The following is a 16,035-nucleotide window of genomic DNA, read 5'->3' on the forward strand; positions in this document are numbered from 1 at the left end:
TTAAATATGATGTTAGCCGTAGGTTTTTTGTATACGTTCTTTATCAAGTTGAGGAAGTTCCCCCTTTACTCCTAGTTTGCTGAGAATTTTTATAATTAAGGGGTGTTGAATTTTGTCAAATGCTTTTTCTGCATGTATTGATATGATCATGTGATTCTTATTCTTTAGGCTTTTTATGTAATGGATTACAGTAATTGATTTTTTAATGTTGAACCAGCTTTATATATCTGGAATAAATCTCACTTGGTCATGATGTATAATTTTTTTTTATCATTGTTGGATTCAGTTTGCTAATATTTTGTTGAGGATGTTTGCATTTATATTCATGAAAGATATTGGCCTCTAATTTTCTTTTCTTGTTATGTCTTTGTCTGGTTTTGGTATTAGGGTAATGCTGGTTTCATAGAATGAGTTAGGAAGTATTCCCTTTCCTTCTAATTTCTGGATGAATTTGTAGAAAATTGATATAATTTGTTCCTTAGTTGTTTGGTAGAATTCACCAGTGAAATTATCTGAGCCTGTACTTTTTCTGTTTTGGAAGGTTATTAATTATTTATTCAAATTCTTTAATAAGATATAGGCCTATTCAGATTGTTTATTTATTCTGGTGTAAGTTTACACAGATTGTGTCTTTCAAAGAATTGGTCCATTTTACTATGTTATCACATGTGTGGGTATAGAATTATTAGTATCCCTTTATTATCCTTTTAATATCCATGGGATTGATAGTGATGTCCCTTCTTTCATTTCTGATACTAGAAACTTGCATCTTCTTTCTTTTTTTCTTACTTAGCCTGGTTTATCAATTTTATTGATCTTTGCAAAGAACCAGCTTTTGGTTCATGGATCTTCCCTATTGATTTCCTATTTTTAGTTTCATTGATTTCTGCTCTAATTTTAATTTATTTTCTTCTGACTACTTTGAATTTAATTTTCTCTTCTTTTTCCAAATTGCTAAGGTGGAAGCTTAGATTATTGATTTTAGATTTCTCTCTCTTTTTTCTTTTTTCTTTTTTTGGCCACACTGCACTGTTTGTGGGATCTCAGTTACCCGACCAGGGATTGAACCCGGGCCTTTCTTTTCTAATATATGCTCTCAATGCTATTAATTTCCTTGTAGGTACTACTTCTGCTGCATCTCACAAATGCTGTTAAGTTGTATTTTCATTTTCATTTAGTTCAAAATATTTCTTAATTTCTCTTGAGGTTTCTTATTTGGCCCTGTGTTATTTTGAAGTGTTTTGTTTAATCTACAAGTATTCTGGAGTTTTCCAAGTATTTTTCTGTTATTGATTTCTAGTTTGATTCCACTGTGGTCTGACAGTATATATTGTATGATTTCTGTTTTTTGTTTGTTTTGGTAAGGTATGTTTTATGGCTTCGAATGTTGTCTATCTTGGTGAATGTTCCATGTAAACTTGAGAAGAATCTGTATTCCACTGTTGCTGGGTGAAGTGGTCTATAGATGTTAATTACATCCAGTTGACCAATGGTGCTGTTGAATTCTCCTATGTCCTTTCTGATTTTCTGCCTGCTAGATCCACCCATTTCTGACAGAGGGGTATTAAAGTCTCCAACTATAAGAGTGGATTTGTCTATTTCTCCTTTCAGTTCTATCAGTTTTTGCCTCATGTATTTTGATGCTCTGTTGTTAGGCACATACACATTAAAGCTTATGCCTTCTTAGAGAATTGACCCCTTTATATTATAAAATGTCTTTATCCCTGATAATTTTCCTTGCTCTGAAGTTTTCTCTGTGTGAAAGTAATATAGTCATTCCAGCTCTCTTTTGATTAGTGTTAGCATAGTGTGTCTTTTTCTATTCCCTTACCTTTTTTTTTTGAAAGAGTTGTTATGTAAAGTTATTAGAAGTATATGATCTACATCTACAATCACTGGCCCTATTACTTTTTTGTTTTTTTATTGTGATAAAATATACATAACATAAAATTTACCATTATAACCATTTTTAAGTGTATAGTTCAGTGGCATTAAGAACATCCACATTGTTGTGCAGCCATCACCATAACTCTTTTCATCTTGTAAAACTGAAATGATACTCATTAAACAATAATCCTCCATTCCCTCCTCCTGCTATCTCCTAGCAACCACCATTACATTTTCTGTCTTTATGATTTTTGACTACTGTCAAATACCTAAATACTTAATATAAGTGGAATTATACAGTACTTGTCTGTTTATGACTGTCTTATTTCACATAGCATAGTCCTCAAGTTTCTTCCATGTGGTAGCATACTGTGAAATTTCCTTCTTTCTTAAGGATGAATAATATTCCGTTGTATGTATATAAAACATTTTTGCTTATCCCTTCATCTGTTGATGGACATTTGGGTTCCTTTCACATTTTAGCTACTGTGAAAACCTGCTTTCCTTCTGGGAATTTGGAATTTAGGTACATGCTAGACAGAGGATGATTATGTGACCAGCACCCAGTAGAAACCTTGGGCATTGTTCTCTGATGAGATTCCCTGGTAGACAATACTTCACCCATGTTGTCACAGCTTGTTCCTGGAAGAGTTAAGTGTATCCTGTGTGACTCCACTGGGAGAGAACTCTTGGAAGCTTATGCCAGGTTTTCCCTGGACTTTGGCCCCATGTGCCTTTTCCCTTTGCTGATTTTCTCTTGTATCCTTTCACTGTTTAAGCATAGCTATGAGTATGACTATATGATAAGTTCTCTGAGACCTCCTACAAATCATTGGACCTTGGGGTGGACCTCTGATACACCATGTTACACAGGCTGCCCATAAATATTTCAAAACTCCAGTAATTCTTTTATTTTCAGCAGTACATCAACCATCACTTTGGAAGCTGACAATTGTTTAGAATACAAAGGAGTTATAAATATGTATAACTGAAATCTAAAAAGTGGTTACATATGTTTTGCCCTTCCTTTCCAATTGCAGGTATGTGTTGGGAGTTCGGATTCTTGGTGCTATAACATCAAAACCAAAAGACAGAATCATTTTATTATTCTAGAAACTAATCCTTATTTTTAATGAAGAGGCAATGAGTTTAATATACATATCTTCATTACTGATTGATCATAAGTTATTCCTTTATTCTCATTGAAAAACTTTTCAGGTATGTATTTATATAAATCAATTCATTATTACTTTTATATCTATTGTTTATTTTCTTAATTTTTAATAACTTTGATTTTCATTTTATTTATTATTATGGTTACATTCTATTACTGGCAAGGGATCATGATTTTCCATTTCATGGAGTCAATAGAAGTTTCTCTTCAAAACAAATGTGTTTAAGTTTTAAAAGTGACTTCACAAAACCATAAAAAGAAAGAAGGAAAAGGGGGATCAATAGCAAAATTACAATAAGTAAATATAGATGATGGTATACGGGGTTTCATTATATTGTTCTTTACTTTTTTGTGCATGCTTGCAATTCTGAGTAACAGAAAGATTAGTTGAGAATTTCATTTCTGGCAGTACGTCAGACTTTTGCTCACTAAACAGTTAGCTTTTCCATGAAATAACTATTTAAGGTACTGCTTTCATAAGAGTTAAGGGAATAACTCCAAGCATTCACACATATGTATGTACATAAACATAAATAATATCATTGGGTAAAACCAAAATAGGGAACTGGGCAAAATAGTCCTGGGCAAATAGAAAAGTTAGAGCAGCCCTGAGAAGCACCAATATCAGCTCTGTGGTTGTGAAACTAAGCCCTGAATCAGCTGTAGAATAGGGGAGCTGACTCTGAGATTTCTGTATTAAGATGGAATCTCCTCAAAGGATATGGAAGTGGTCCCCTATCAGCAGTGACTCCTGGCTTCTGGAAGATGCAATAGCAACTCCTCTCTGAAGAGGTATCGCCTGTAACTTGGTGTCAAAAATGACCATGTACTTTTGATAAAAGAGCCAAATAGGACTTTTTAGAAAAGACAAAATATTTAGATATTGAGGATTCACATAGATTAGGATGAAACTAATATGAGCTCACAAAGATTATCAACACACAAAGAAACAAACCACCATGAGTGAGAATCAGTAGAAACAACAACATTTAGATCCTCAAGAATTTCAGACATTGGAATTATCAATAAGAATATTTAAATAGCTATAACTATGTATTAAAGGTTTAAAGCACTCACAGGTGCCAGGGCACCCTGACAGCAAAGATCAGCTTCCACCAGTAAGCTATTAAATCATCTGCCTTCCTGGATTAAAAAAAAAAAGCATTAATAGGCTACCCAAAATGATTTTTAAAAGAGTCAAACAGAAGTTTTAGTAAACAAATACACAATTGTTGAATTAAAGACTGGGGGGAGGGCGTCCCTGGTGGCACAGTGGTTAAGAATCCGCCTGCCAATGAAGCGGACACAGGTGCGAGTCCTGGTCCGGGAAGATCCCACATGCTGCTGCATAACTGAGCCCATGTGCCACAACTACTGAGCCTGTGCTCTAGAGCCTGCGAGCCACAACTACTGAGCCTGTGTGCCACAACTACTGAAACCTGCATGCCTAGAGCCCGTGCTCCACAACAAGAGGAGCCACAGCAATGAGAAGCCCGCACACCACAATGAAGAGTAGCCCCCACTTGCTGCAACTAGAGAAAGCCTGCACGCAGCAACGAAGACACAACACAGACAAAAATAAATTTTAAAAATAAAATAAAAAAATAAAGACTGGGGGAATGTGTTAAATAACAGATTAGGAGCCACCTGTTCAATAGAGTGTGTGTGTGTGTATATATATATATATATATATATATATATATATATATATATATATGCATATATAAGCTTAAAAAGCAGACAGGAAAAAATAAATGAGTTAAAAGCAACAACCAAAATAAAATAAAATGGATGTATAACTTTGAACTAGCAAGAAAAAAATAGCTAGTGAAAGAAGGGAAAGAACATGAAAAGATGCTCAACATCACTAATCATTAGAGAAATGCAAATCAAAACCACAATGAGGTATCACCTCACACCGGTCAGAATGGCCATGATCAAAAAATCTACAAACGATAAATGCTGGAGAGGGTGTGGAGAAAAGGGAACCCTCTTGCACTGTTGGTGGGAATGTAAATTGATACAGCCACAATGGAGAACAGTATGGAGGTTCCTTAAAAAACTAAAAATAGAACTAACATATGACCCAGCAATTCCACTACTGGGCATATACCCTGAGAAAACCATAATTCAAAAAGATACATGTACCACAATGTTCATTGCAGCACTATTTACAATAGCCAGGACATGGAAGCAACCTAAATGTCCATTGACAGATGAATGGATAAAGAAGATGTGGCACATATATACAATGCAATATTACTCAGCCATAAAAAGAAACGAAATTGAGTGATTTGTAGTGAGGTGGATGGACCTAGAATCCGTCATACAGAGTGAAGTAAGTCAAAAAGAGAAAAACAAATACCATATGCTAACACATATATATGGAATCTAAATAAGCAGTACTGGTGAACCTAGTGGCGGCACAGGAATAAAGACGCAGACGTAGAGAACGGACTTGAGGATGGGTTGGGGGGGAGAGGGGAAGCTGGGACGAAGTGAGAGTAGCACTGACATATATACACTTCCAAATGTAAAATGGACGGCTAGTGGGAAGCAGCTGCATAGCACAAGGAGATCAGCTCGTGCTTTGTGACAACCTAGAGGGGTGGGATAAAGGAGGCTCAAGAGGGAGGGGATATGGGGATATATGTATACAGATAGTTGATTCACTTTGTTGTACAGCAGAAACTAACACAACAATGTAAAGCAATTATACTCCAATAAAGATACAAAAAAAAAAAGCTAAAGAAGTTATAAAGAAGTAATGGAAGTAATTAATGTGAAAAAGATGACTGAAATATCTACATATAAAAATAAATGCATTTAATGTAAATGAATTAGCAGCACTTCTGGAATGGAAGAGTAAGAATCTCTGAAAACCCACTCCTTCATAAAAGCATGAGAACACTGGCAAAAATTGTCAAAATCAACTTCTTTCGGTATTCTGTAAATTAATCAAAGAAAGGTTTGTGATAATCAGAGAAGTGTCTATTCAATAAAAACAGTTGAATCTTAGTAAGAACAGTGAGCATTGTGGTGTTTTAACTTGCTCTAGCCCCATTCCCCTCTCCCTGCTCCAAGGTAGCCTTGAAAAACAACAGCTTCACAACCATGGTTGTTGCAAAAATTAGCAATTTAGTAACCACTGGAAGGGGAAGAATAGGTTTGGAGCTCTTCAAAAAGTCCCATTCACAGACAACTGTCATTATGTGACTTGTCTGACATCTCCTTTGGAAAGCTCCATTCTTAGTTCTTGCTTTTATTTGACATGACTCAGAGCTCACGCTATAAAAACAGGGCATTTGCCAAAATAATCAGTGGCAGTTCTCTAACATTGCATCGCCTGAGACGATGATGCAAAGGCCAGCTGCCTTCTCCCTGGGATGGGTGTCACTCAGCAGGTGTTGGAGACACTTTCTGGAGCATGGCTCAGCTGTGGGGTCACCAGCTTTCCCCTGCGGAAAGCCAGGGGACTCTGTCAGGATCACATGCAGCATCTAACAAGGCTCATGCTTTTCAGACCATCCCCTCCAGCCCATCCCTGTGCATCAAAGCAAGGCTTGCTCCTTTGCTTCTCTTCATCCGCATTCTTCCCCCATTCTATCTAGGTGAGGGTGGGGTGGGTTCCCTCTCACTGGTTCATTCCCCTCACAGAGCAGTTAAGAGGTCTAATTAGTATCATCAGCTCGGCTCACCTTCCTTACCATAGTTGGACAGATGAGTTAAGGAAATATGAACATTCTGAGCTCAGAGCTTTTCAACCTTGACACCATCGACATGTTGAACTAGATAATTCCTTGTTGAGAAGGGCTATCCTGTGCACTGTAGGACGTTTAGAAGCACCCTGGCCAGTAGCACCTCACAAGTCATGACAATCAAAAATGCCTTCAAAAAAAAAAAATGCCTTCATAAGTCAGGCAGAGAAAGACAAATATCATATCACTCATCTGTGGACTCTAAAAAAATAGTATAAACGAACTTATTTACAAAACAGAAACAGACTTACAGATTTTGAAAACAACCTTATGGTTACCAAAGGGGAAACGTGTGCGGGAGGGATAAATTAGGAGCTTAGGATTAACATACACACACTACTATATATAAAATAGATAACCAACAAGGACCTACTGTATAGCACAGGGAACTCTACTCAACATTCTGTAATAACCTATATGGGAAAAGAATCTGAAAAAGATGAATATATATATATATATATATATATATATATATATATATATATATATATATAGCTGAATCACTTTGCTGTACACCTGAAACTAACACAACATTGTAAATCAACTATACTCCAATAAAATTATTTTTTTTAGAGTGAATGATGGTTTTTATTTTTTAATTTTTTTTTGCTGTTTTGGGTCTTCGCTGATGCGCGCGGGCCTTCTCTAGTTGCCCCAAGTGGGGGCTACTCTTCGCTGCAGTGCGGGCTTCTCATCCTGCAGAGCGTGGGCCCTAGAGGGTACAGGCTTCAGCAGTTGCGGCGTGTGGGCTCTAGAGAGCAGGCTCAGTAGTTGTGGCACACGGGATTAGTTGCTCCACAGCATGTGGGATCTTCCCCAACCAGGGATCGAACCTGTGTCCCCTGCATTGGCAGGCGGATTCCTAACTCCTGCGCCACCAGGGAAATCCCAATAAAATTCTTAAAAAAAAAATGTCTTCAGATATTGCCAAATATCCCTGGGAGCAAAATAGTCCCCAGTTGAGAATTGCTGTTTTAGTTAAACCGGTATAGTTATCTTTGATTCTTGTCTCGTTTTGAGCCAAAACTTACATATCATTATAATTAATATATCAATAAAACTTTTACTTCTGTTTCCAAGAGAAGAAATATAGAGTCTCGGTGTTATCACCGCGCCCCCGCCCGACACACACACACACACACACACACACACACACACTTATCACTAGCAATGGGGTTGTTGTTGCCATCTGACTGGTGAGCAGTCCGGTTCCAAAATTCCATCCTGAGGGCTGCTTTCTGGGGCCACTCTTGGTACCAACATGCCTTAGTGTGGGTTCCTCATCTCATGTGAGTACTTTATTGGCAAGTGTGAGTCCAAGGATCAGGAGTGAAGGACAGGAGTTGTAAAACAGAGGAGAAAGGAGAGCCATTGCAAGGGTGAATTGTAATGCAATGGGGGAGGGGAGGAAGGAGAGCCAGTGTAAGGGTGCAATTCTTTGTTGAGGGTGCTCTACAAAGAATTATCTAGTCAAATTGGCCACTTCCAAAGGCATTTGGTTGTTTGATCCTGCAAGACAGTTTGAAAGCTGTATGAAATATCTGAGGAGAGTCTGAGGGGGAAAAAGAGAAGCATGTATTCATCAGTTACTGACTCCATCGATCAAAGATTTGTCCCATGAGGCACTGACTGCTCCCCACTTCCGCACTTCTGGCTTGCACCTGTCCCAGTGCTAAACGGTTTCAGCAGTCCCATAATCCCAAGGTATCAAGACACAAGCCCTGATGCAGAAAGCGAGAAGCCTGAGTTATGGACTTGAGGTGAAGCTCACTTTGGTTATAGCTGCTGAAGCTGGAACAAGATCAGTGGTGGTGAAATAAGCAGCTGATGAAGCCAGGAGGATCTGCCATGGGGCATAAGAAGTGTTTGATACGTTTGCACACCGAATTTGTGCGTTGCAATTCATTCCTGGTACACATTCAACCAAAGTACCCTGCGCATACATATGCTAACCTCAGCTTTCTCTTTATAAAATGAGGATAATCACCTCAAGCTTGCTGGATTGTTCTGAGAATTAGAGATATGCATGTATAAAGCCTGATCACAATGTCAGTTCAATAAATACGCTCCGTATGTGTGTAACTATTTTATTAGTCAGATGTAATAAGCCATTCTGATTGACCATAAGGGCCCAGTGTAGTGAGGCCAAAGTCAAAGGTTCCACCTTGTGTAGGCAGTGAATTTGGCTTATGCTGCTCAGACAGCCAGAACTTGATCGCTCTACAATTAATCTTCAGTGAGCAACTATCGTGTCCCTGGTTCTGGGCTGCCTTGAGGACCTGGAGACCAGAGTCATTCCTCATCCTTCCCCCCAAAGCACTCCCACGCCGGCAAAGATGGGCAAACAATAACAGCTGCCACGGTCTAAGCAAGCACAGGGGACTATGGGCGCAAAAGAAGTCCTGGGAGGCGAAGGCAGGCTTTCCCTAGGAGGAGGAAAGGGTACCGACATCTGGAGGGATGTGTAGGTGATAACCAACAAAGACTGGCGGCGGGGCAAAATGTTTCTCACCGGCTCACTCAGTGCAACTTCACCGTCGTTTACTGGGCCCCTGCTGTAGTCAAGGTGGTGGTCAGATGCGGAGGCGGAGACAGAGCGGGGAGTGAGGCCAATCTCCAGTCACCCCTCACGGCACCAAGGGCATAAGGTAGATCGTCGCAGGAGTGAAGGAACAAATTACCACACTTACGGGGGTGTCCCTAGGAACAGACATCATCCTTCCCTAGATCACTGATTCAACACTCAAAAACTAATTGACTCGTTCTCCCTCACTGGTTAATTAAATTTTTATGGGCAAAAAAGAATGGGGGGATTGATGACATTTTTTCCTTTTCACAATCGTCTTCCGTTACTCTACTTTATATTTCAATAAGAAAAGAGGTATAACCAAACATAAAGTAAACCCCACTTTCCAGAGAATTCTCTGCGCCCCCCACCCCCGGAGCGAGGTGAGCCCAGGCGGACCCTCTCCACGTCCCCACCGGTCCGCCCTGCGCCACCTGCCTCTTTAAGAGCCGAGGCCTCGCCCTTCGAGGGGCCGCGGAGGGAGCGAGCTTTGGTGCAGTTGCCCGCTGAGGTCTCGGGAAGCGGCGTCTCCTGGAGCTGCTGTCTTTTTAAGGAGGCGGGGCTCTGCCCGGAGGAGGTGGAGAAGGTCTGCCCCCCCGGATCTCCGGTTTCCGGCAACTCGGCGGGACCAGAACCTGCGCGCAGAATCTGAGGCCCGAGGCTTCCTGGCACCAGCTGGACGCCGCGCCCCGCGAGGTGAGGCGGCGGGGTCTGTGGGGCCGGCCCGGGACTGAGGGAGCTCGGGATCTCCTGCCCACCCGGGCCGCTGCGGCCCAGCTTCTCCTCCTAAAACACTGTCCGTGTTTCTTGGGCAGCTCTTTCCCAGACCGTGCTGGACTCACGGTGCCCCAGGCTGTAGGGTCCCCATCACTCCAGCGCCTACTAATTGCTTCGCTGTGCACTAAGCGCCTTACACTTGCTTGCCTCAGTAAATGGCACCCAACATCGTGTGAGTAGGTACAGTTATGAACCCATTTTACAGATGAGGAAATTGAGGCCCCCAGGAGCCCACAGTCTTACGGCCAGAAGCAGCAGAATCGGGAATCAAACCCAGTCTGTTCAACTCCAGAGCCTGTGCCCTTAACCACTGGCTAGGCTGACTGCCTTTGCTCTCCACTGCCCTCATAGCCACCTCTCTCAAACCCCAGCCTCCCCTTCCTCATCCTTGCATCTCCAGGCTGCACCTGGCCCTTAAACACCCACACAGTGAGATTGCATGGAACCAATGGAGCCCCCCACCATTAGTTTTTTTTATAACAGTTTTAATAGTATCTGATGCTAAATGGTTATCTTTATATAAACCTATCGGATCCCACTAAGAAAGGACGCAAGGGAAAGCAATACCATTTCTTTTCTTTTTTTTTTTTTTTTTTTTTTCGGTACGCGGGCCTCTCACTGTTGTGGCCTCTTCCGTTGCGGAGCACAGGCTCTGGACGCACAGGCTCAGCGGGCATGGCTCAGCTGCCATGGCTCACGGGCCCAGCCGCTCCGCGGCATGCGGGGTCCCCCCGGACCGGGGCATGAACCCGGGTACCCTGTATCAGCAGGCGGACTCTCAACCACTGCGCCACCAGGGAAGCCCTGCAATACCATTTCTAACGCTGAAATAAGATTCGTTTGTAGATATTTATTTATGTTATCGTATGAAATTTATTTATTTTTCCTTTTTTAGACCTCTAAATTATCTTCCTAATAATTGGGAGAAGACCCTTGGCTGAATGGCAGCTGTAGATGACTTGCAGTTTGAAGGTACATGCGTTGGGTGCCCACCTTTTATGATCAGTATTTCTGCAGTCACAGCAGAATTTCCGTTGCTATGCTGGTGCATATATTAAAGAAGATTATTTCAGACATCTTGGTAAAAGAATGTTTGCCACACTCAGGTTATTCTATTTGTTCACATCAGCTGTTCTTTTTTTGCCAAACAGCACTTCAGATTGGTAATATCATAAATTTAGTGCAGTGATTACACAAAATGTTTATAGAGTTCTTGCTGTAGTTCAACACGCATTTATTGAGCACCTATTTTGTGCTTAGAATTCTACTAGATACAGGAGATCAAAAGATAAAGACGTTTTTTGCACTGGTAGAGTAGATAACAGTGTAAAAAGATAATTATAATGAAATGTGATCAGGTCATTCCTTCACTGACTCAGTAAATCTCTCATGAGTGTGACCGTGAACCAGGCAATTGTTCTAGTTACCAGGGTAGAAGAGTGAATAGTTTCTTCCCTTATGAAGCTCTCATTCTAGTGAGGGAGACATTTATTTGTTAAATGATCATTTAAATATATACCTATAAACTATGAAAGTGCTGGAGGAAAAGTTCATAACTCATAACCCGGAGCCTGACCTAAGCTGGGGATTGATGAATGCTCATTTGCCTTGTAAACACTTGTATAGTATTTCCTAAATGGCAGGCAGTGTTCTAAGTGCTTTACAAATATTTACTCATTTACTCCTTATGTCAACTTTATGAAATAGTTATTTTATTCTCCCTATTTTACCAATGAGGAAACTGAAGCACAGGAAAATTAAGTCATTTGCTTAAAGGTTATAGTAAGTGGTAAAGCAAGGTTTGAACCCAGGCATCACAACCTACGCTATCTTACTACTATCTAAGGAAGAGATACAATGTTTAAAGAGAAATCCACTTCAGCGGCCAATACTGTCAGCTCCATCTGCAAAATACAACCAGCATCTGACCACTTCTCGCCACCTCTGCCACTATCCCACCGTGCTCAAGGTCACCATCACCTCATGTCTGGATTATAGCCCTTACCTTCCTTCAGGACTTCCTGCATCTTCCCTTACCCCCTACAGTCTGTATTTTGCAGCCAGAGTAGTCCTTTAAAGCCAGGTCAGATCACGTCATTCCTTCTAAACCTTCCAGTGGCTCCCATCTCACTAGGAGTGGAAAGCAGAGCCCTTTCTGTGCTTAGGAGGCCCTACATGATACAGGCCTCCGCTGCCTGTGATTTCATCTCCTGCTACTCTAGCCCTTTCTCTCTGCCTACCCACATGGGCCTCATCACTGTCCCTCCAGAGGCCAGGTACACTAACAACTTAGGGCTTTTGAGCCATCCTTCTGTTTGGGACATTCTTAGTCCAGATAGCCACATGGCTTGTTCCCTTGCTCTGCTCAAATCTCACTTCATTCCAGAGGCCTTCCTTGGTCATCCTATCTGGGAATACAGTGCAAGAAAGTTCAAGTGTAAAGAACAGCACATGCAGAGTACTTGAGAAGGGAGGAAGTCTGTTTCATTTTCTTTCCCAAGGAATTAAAAGAAGGCCAATGTACCAGAGCACAGATGGTGGGGGAGGCCTGTCACAAGGTGAGGTTTGAGAGGAAGCAGGAGCCAAGTCACACAGGACTTTATACACCATGTTAAAGACTTTGCTTTTTAGAAAAGAACACAGGATGCTGTGGGGGTCATGGAAAGCTTCTCCGAGGAAAAATGGTAGTGTTAAATGAAAAAGTGAAGGTCAGGGCCCTGCAGGTGGGAGACATTGTGTCAGGAAAGGAACAGAGGCAAAACATAGCATAGGATGTAGAAGCAGATAATGTTGGTGGCAGAAATAAGAAACATACCAATCTTGCCCTCAAGGCACTGAGATGGACAAGAATAACTAATACAGAGCAGAACATGTGAATCGTCATCATGTGCGAGGTACACACATCCTACATTAAAATCAAACTTTCCATCTGCTGTTCTTCACACGCAGAAAACATTTTCTGTCTTCTGGGTCTTGCTCATCCCATACCTTTTGCCTGAGATGCCATCCCCACTGCTTCTGGCCATCCTTCTCATACGGCAGCTTCTCCAAGTATCCTTTCCTAATCCCATCAACTAGATGAGTTATCATCTCGTGAACCTCTTTGGACTTGGTACCTCTAAAGTGACGCTCTCTGTTCCTCCTTCTGGCATGTCCTTTCCTCTGGTAAACTACTGTTTTTAAAATATGAAACTTAAATATATCTTCCTTGGACTGATTCCCTCAGGCAAAGTTATAACCATCTTTTTAAATGTCAGTGCCCTGTCCAGTCAGTAAACGATAGCGATAACAGTATTTATTATTACCTCATATCATCCTCAAAATCTCTGCGAGATAAGTATTTTCTACTTTTTATAGTTGAAGAAACAGAGACTCAGAGATATGGAGTGATTTGCCCAAGGTCATGGAGTGCTAGAGTCTTATCTTAAACAGAGGACCCTCTCATTCCAGAGCCTCATGCTGCCAAAACATGGGAGACTGAAGCTTGAGTAATTGTTACGGATCAACCACCTTATTAATTTCAGTCACTTTAATTCTCTCCATAAAACTATTTGCGTAGCTGAAAGGCAGTAAGATTGGGCTCGGTTATCCAAGAGCCCCATCCTACTGCCATGATTGTAGTGTTACAGTGGTGCCCTGCTGGCATCCTTCCTGAGTCCTGCCAAATTCCACAGCTGCCCTAAATTTTATCTAAGAGCGGCTAAATAAAGTTTGTTAGGATGCCCAGAGACAGGAAGTCACAATCATTGCTGGTGGACATGAATAGGTGAGGTTCTTTTGGAGAACAGTTTAGCAGTATGGCTCAAGAGTCTTAAAAATGGTCTGTACCCTTTGACCTGTTCATCACACTGATAGTGTTTATACTAAGGCAATAACCCCCAAAGCTTTCTCCTTACAGAGGCTCCTTAGAGTGTTATTTGTACTAATGAAAAACGAGAAGCACCCAAAGATCCAATAACAGTGGAATAATTGTGTTAACTTGTGGTGTCTCTCTCCTACTATTCCCGCCTCCAGCTGATGCACTGTTATGTAGCCACGTAACTGATCATTTTAAAGACTGATATAATGTGAAAAAAATAATTTTTTATATAATCCCTGGCAGATGGAGCAGGGTACAACATTGTTTACATAGTGCTGTCACATCCTAAATCAGTACTTGATACACTGTAGGCACGCAGTAAATATTTGTTGAGTGAATGATCATCACTGGCATGAATCTACTCTATAGAGAAAAGGAAATACACCAAAAGTTAATAGTGTTTGCTTTTATGTGGATGGGGCTAAGAGTGATTTTTATTCTGTTGTTTCTACTTTCATTTTTGTCCTCGTGTTTTCTGTAGTGATTACATAGGACTTATTGGAAAAAATAACTTCCATTAAGTTTTTTCGAACTTGAGTCAAAGAAGAGAGAGTTAGATTGGTTACTTGCTACGGGCCAGGCACTCTGCTAAGGGCTTTACTTAAGTATTATTCCTAACTTGCCCCAAATTCCTGAAAATAAATATTATTCTCCCCATCGTATAGATGAGAACACTGAAGCTTATAGAGGTTAAGTTACTTACTCAGGCTTGAATACTTAGTAAGTAGCTGAGCCAGGACTAAATTCAGGTCTGACTTCAAATTCTGTTGTTTTCATAATCATTTTTCTTTGTCAGCTTGATTTCTAGATGAGATTTTTTTTAAGAGCCTTTTGCCACTTGTCTCAGATAGGGTCTATAGCAAAGCTGAGGTTGTAACAGCTTGTCATTAAATTAAAAGTATGGCATTTCCAGTGTGGGTAAGGTCACTGATACCCTTGTACTCTAATTGATTTCAGAATTTGGTGATACAGCCACTTCTCTAGCAGTAAATCCAGATGCCACCACAATAAGCATCGAGGATCCTGGTGAAACCCCAAAACACCAGCCAGGACCCCCAGGAGGCTCAGGGAGAGAAGAAGATGATGAATTACTAGGAAATGATGACTCTGACAAAACTGAGGTTTGAACTTGTCTTTTAAATTGTTTTTTTCTTTTAACTTTTTTTAAAACATCTTTATTGGAGTATAATTGCTTTACAATGGTATGTTAGTTTCTGCTTTGTAACAAAGTGAATCAGCTATACATATACATATATCGCCATATCTCCTCCCTCTTGCGTCTCCCTCCCACCTGCCCTATCCCATCCCTCTAGGTGGTCACAGAGCACTGAGCTGATCTCCCCGTGCTATGCGGCTGCTTCCCACTAGCTATCTATTTTACATTTGGTAGTGTATATAAGTCTATGCCACTATCTCACTTCGTCTCAGCTTACTCTTTTAACTTTTAAAAACCACATTCATGCATTTATTCGCTGTCTCCTGTGTGCCAGGTAGAATGCCAAGCAGTGGTGACATGAAGGTAAATGATGTAAATCAAGGTAAATCTGCCTTGGGGGAGAAACAGACAAGCAAACAGACCATTGTTACCCATGGGAAGCACTCTGGGGTTGTGGGAGCAGAGAGAAGGGGGTTACAGAAGGCTTCCTGGAGGCAGTGACACTTAAACTGAATCTTGTTGAAAGAATAGGTGAACCCGGAAAGAAGGTGTGGAAGGGTGGTCTGGGCAAAGGGAACAGTTTTGGTGAAGTCACAGAGGCATGAAAGAACATGGTACAGAAAGCACATCTTCCAACTTCATGTACGTTGGGAGCAAAATATAGGTGAAGACAGGAGATGCGGCTCACAGATAGGCAAGGACTTAACCCTCTGAGTATGAATTCTGTTCTAAAAACTGTTGGGAGCCATTGAAAGATTTTAAACAATATGACCAGATACGTTTAAAGATATTTTAGATACAGTGGCCCTGTGGAGTATGAATTGGTGGGAGACGGACTAGAGGCCAGAAAACCAGGTA

General features: G+C 40.9%; 1 protein-coding gene across 1 annotated transcript in view; it reads left to right on the top strand.

Moving 5' to 3' along the window:
* The first annotated feature begins 9,776 nt into the window (after window positions 1-9,776).
* YIPF1 (Yip1 domain family member 1) overlaps window positions 9,777-16,035 on the top strand; it is a 35,589-nt gene continuing 29,330 nt past the window's right edge. The window contains exons 1-3 of the mRNA XM_059063417.2: window positions 9,777-10,081; window positions 11,058-11,134; window positions 14,979-15,142. Of these exons, the coding sequence (XP_058919400.1) occupies window positions 11,104-11,134; window positions 14,979-15,142 (195 nt within the window). The 5' untranslated portion in view covers window positions 9,777-10,081; window positions 11,058-11,103. The remainder of the gene's footprint in view (window positions 10,082-11,057; window positions 11,135-14,978; window positions 15,143-16,035) is intronic.

Source organism: Kogia breviceps, chromosome 1 (genome assembly GCF_026419965.1).
Source record: "Kogia breviceps isolate mKogBre1 chromosome 1, mKogBre1 haplotype 1, whole genome shotgun sequence".
Classification (NCBI taxonomy): domain Eukaryota; kingdom Metazoa; phylum Chordata; class Mammalia; order Artiodactyla; family Physeteridae; genus Kogia; species Kogia breviceps.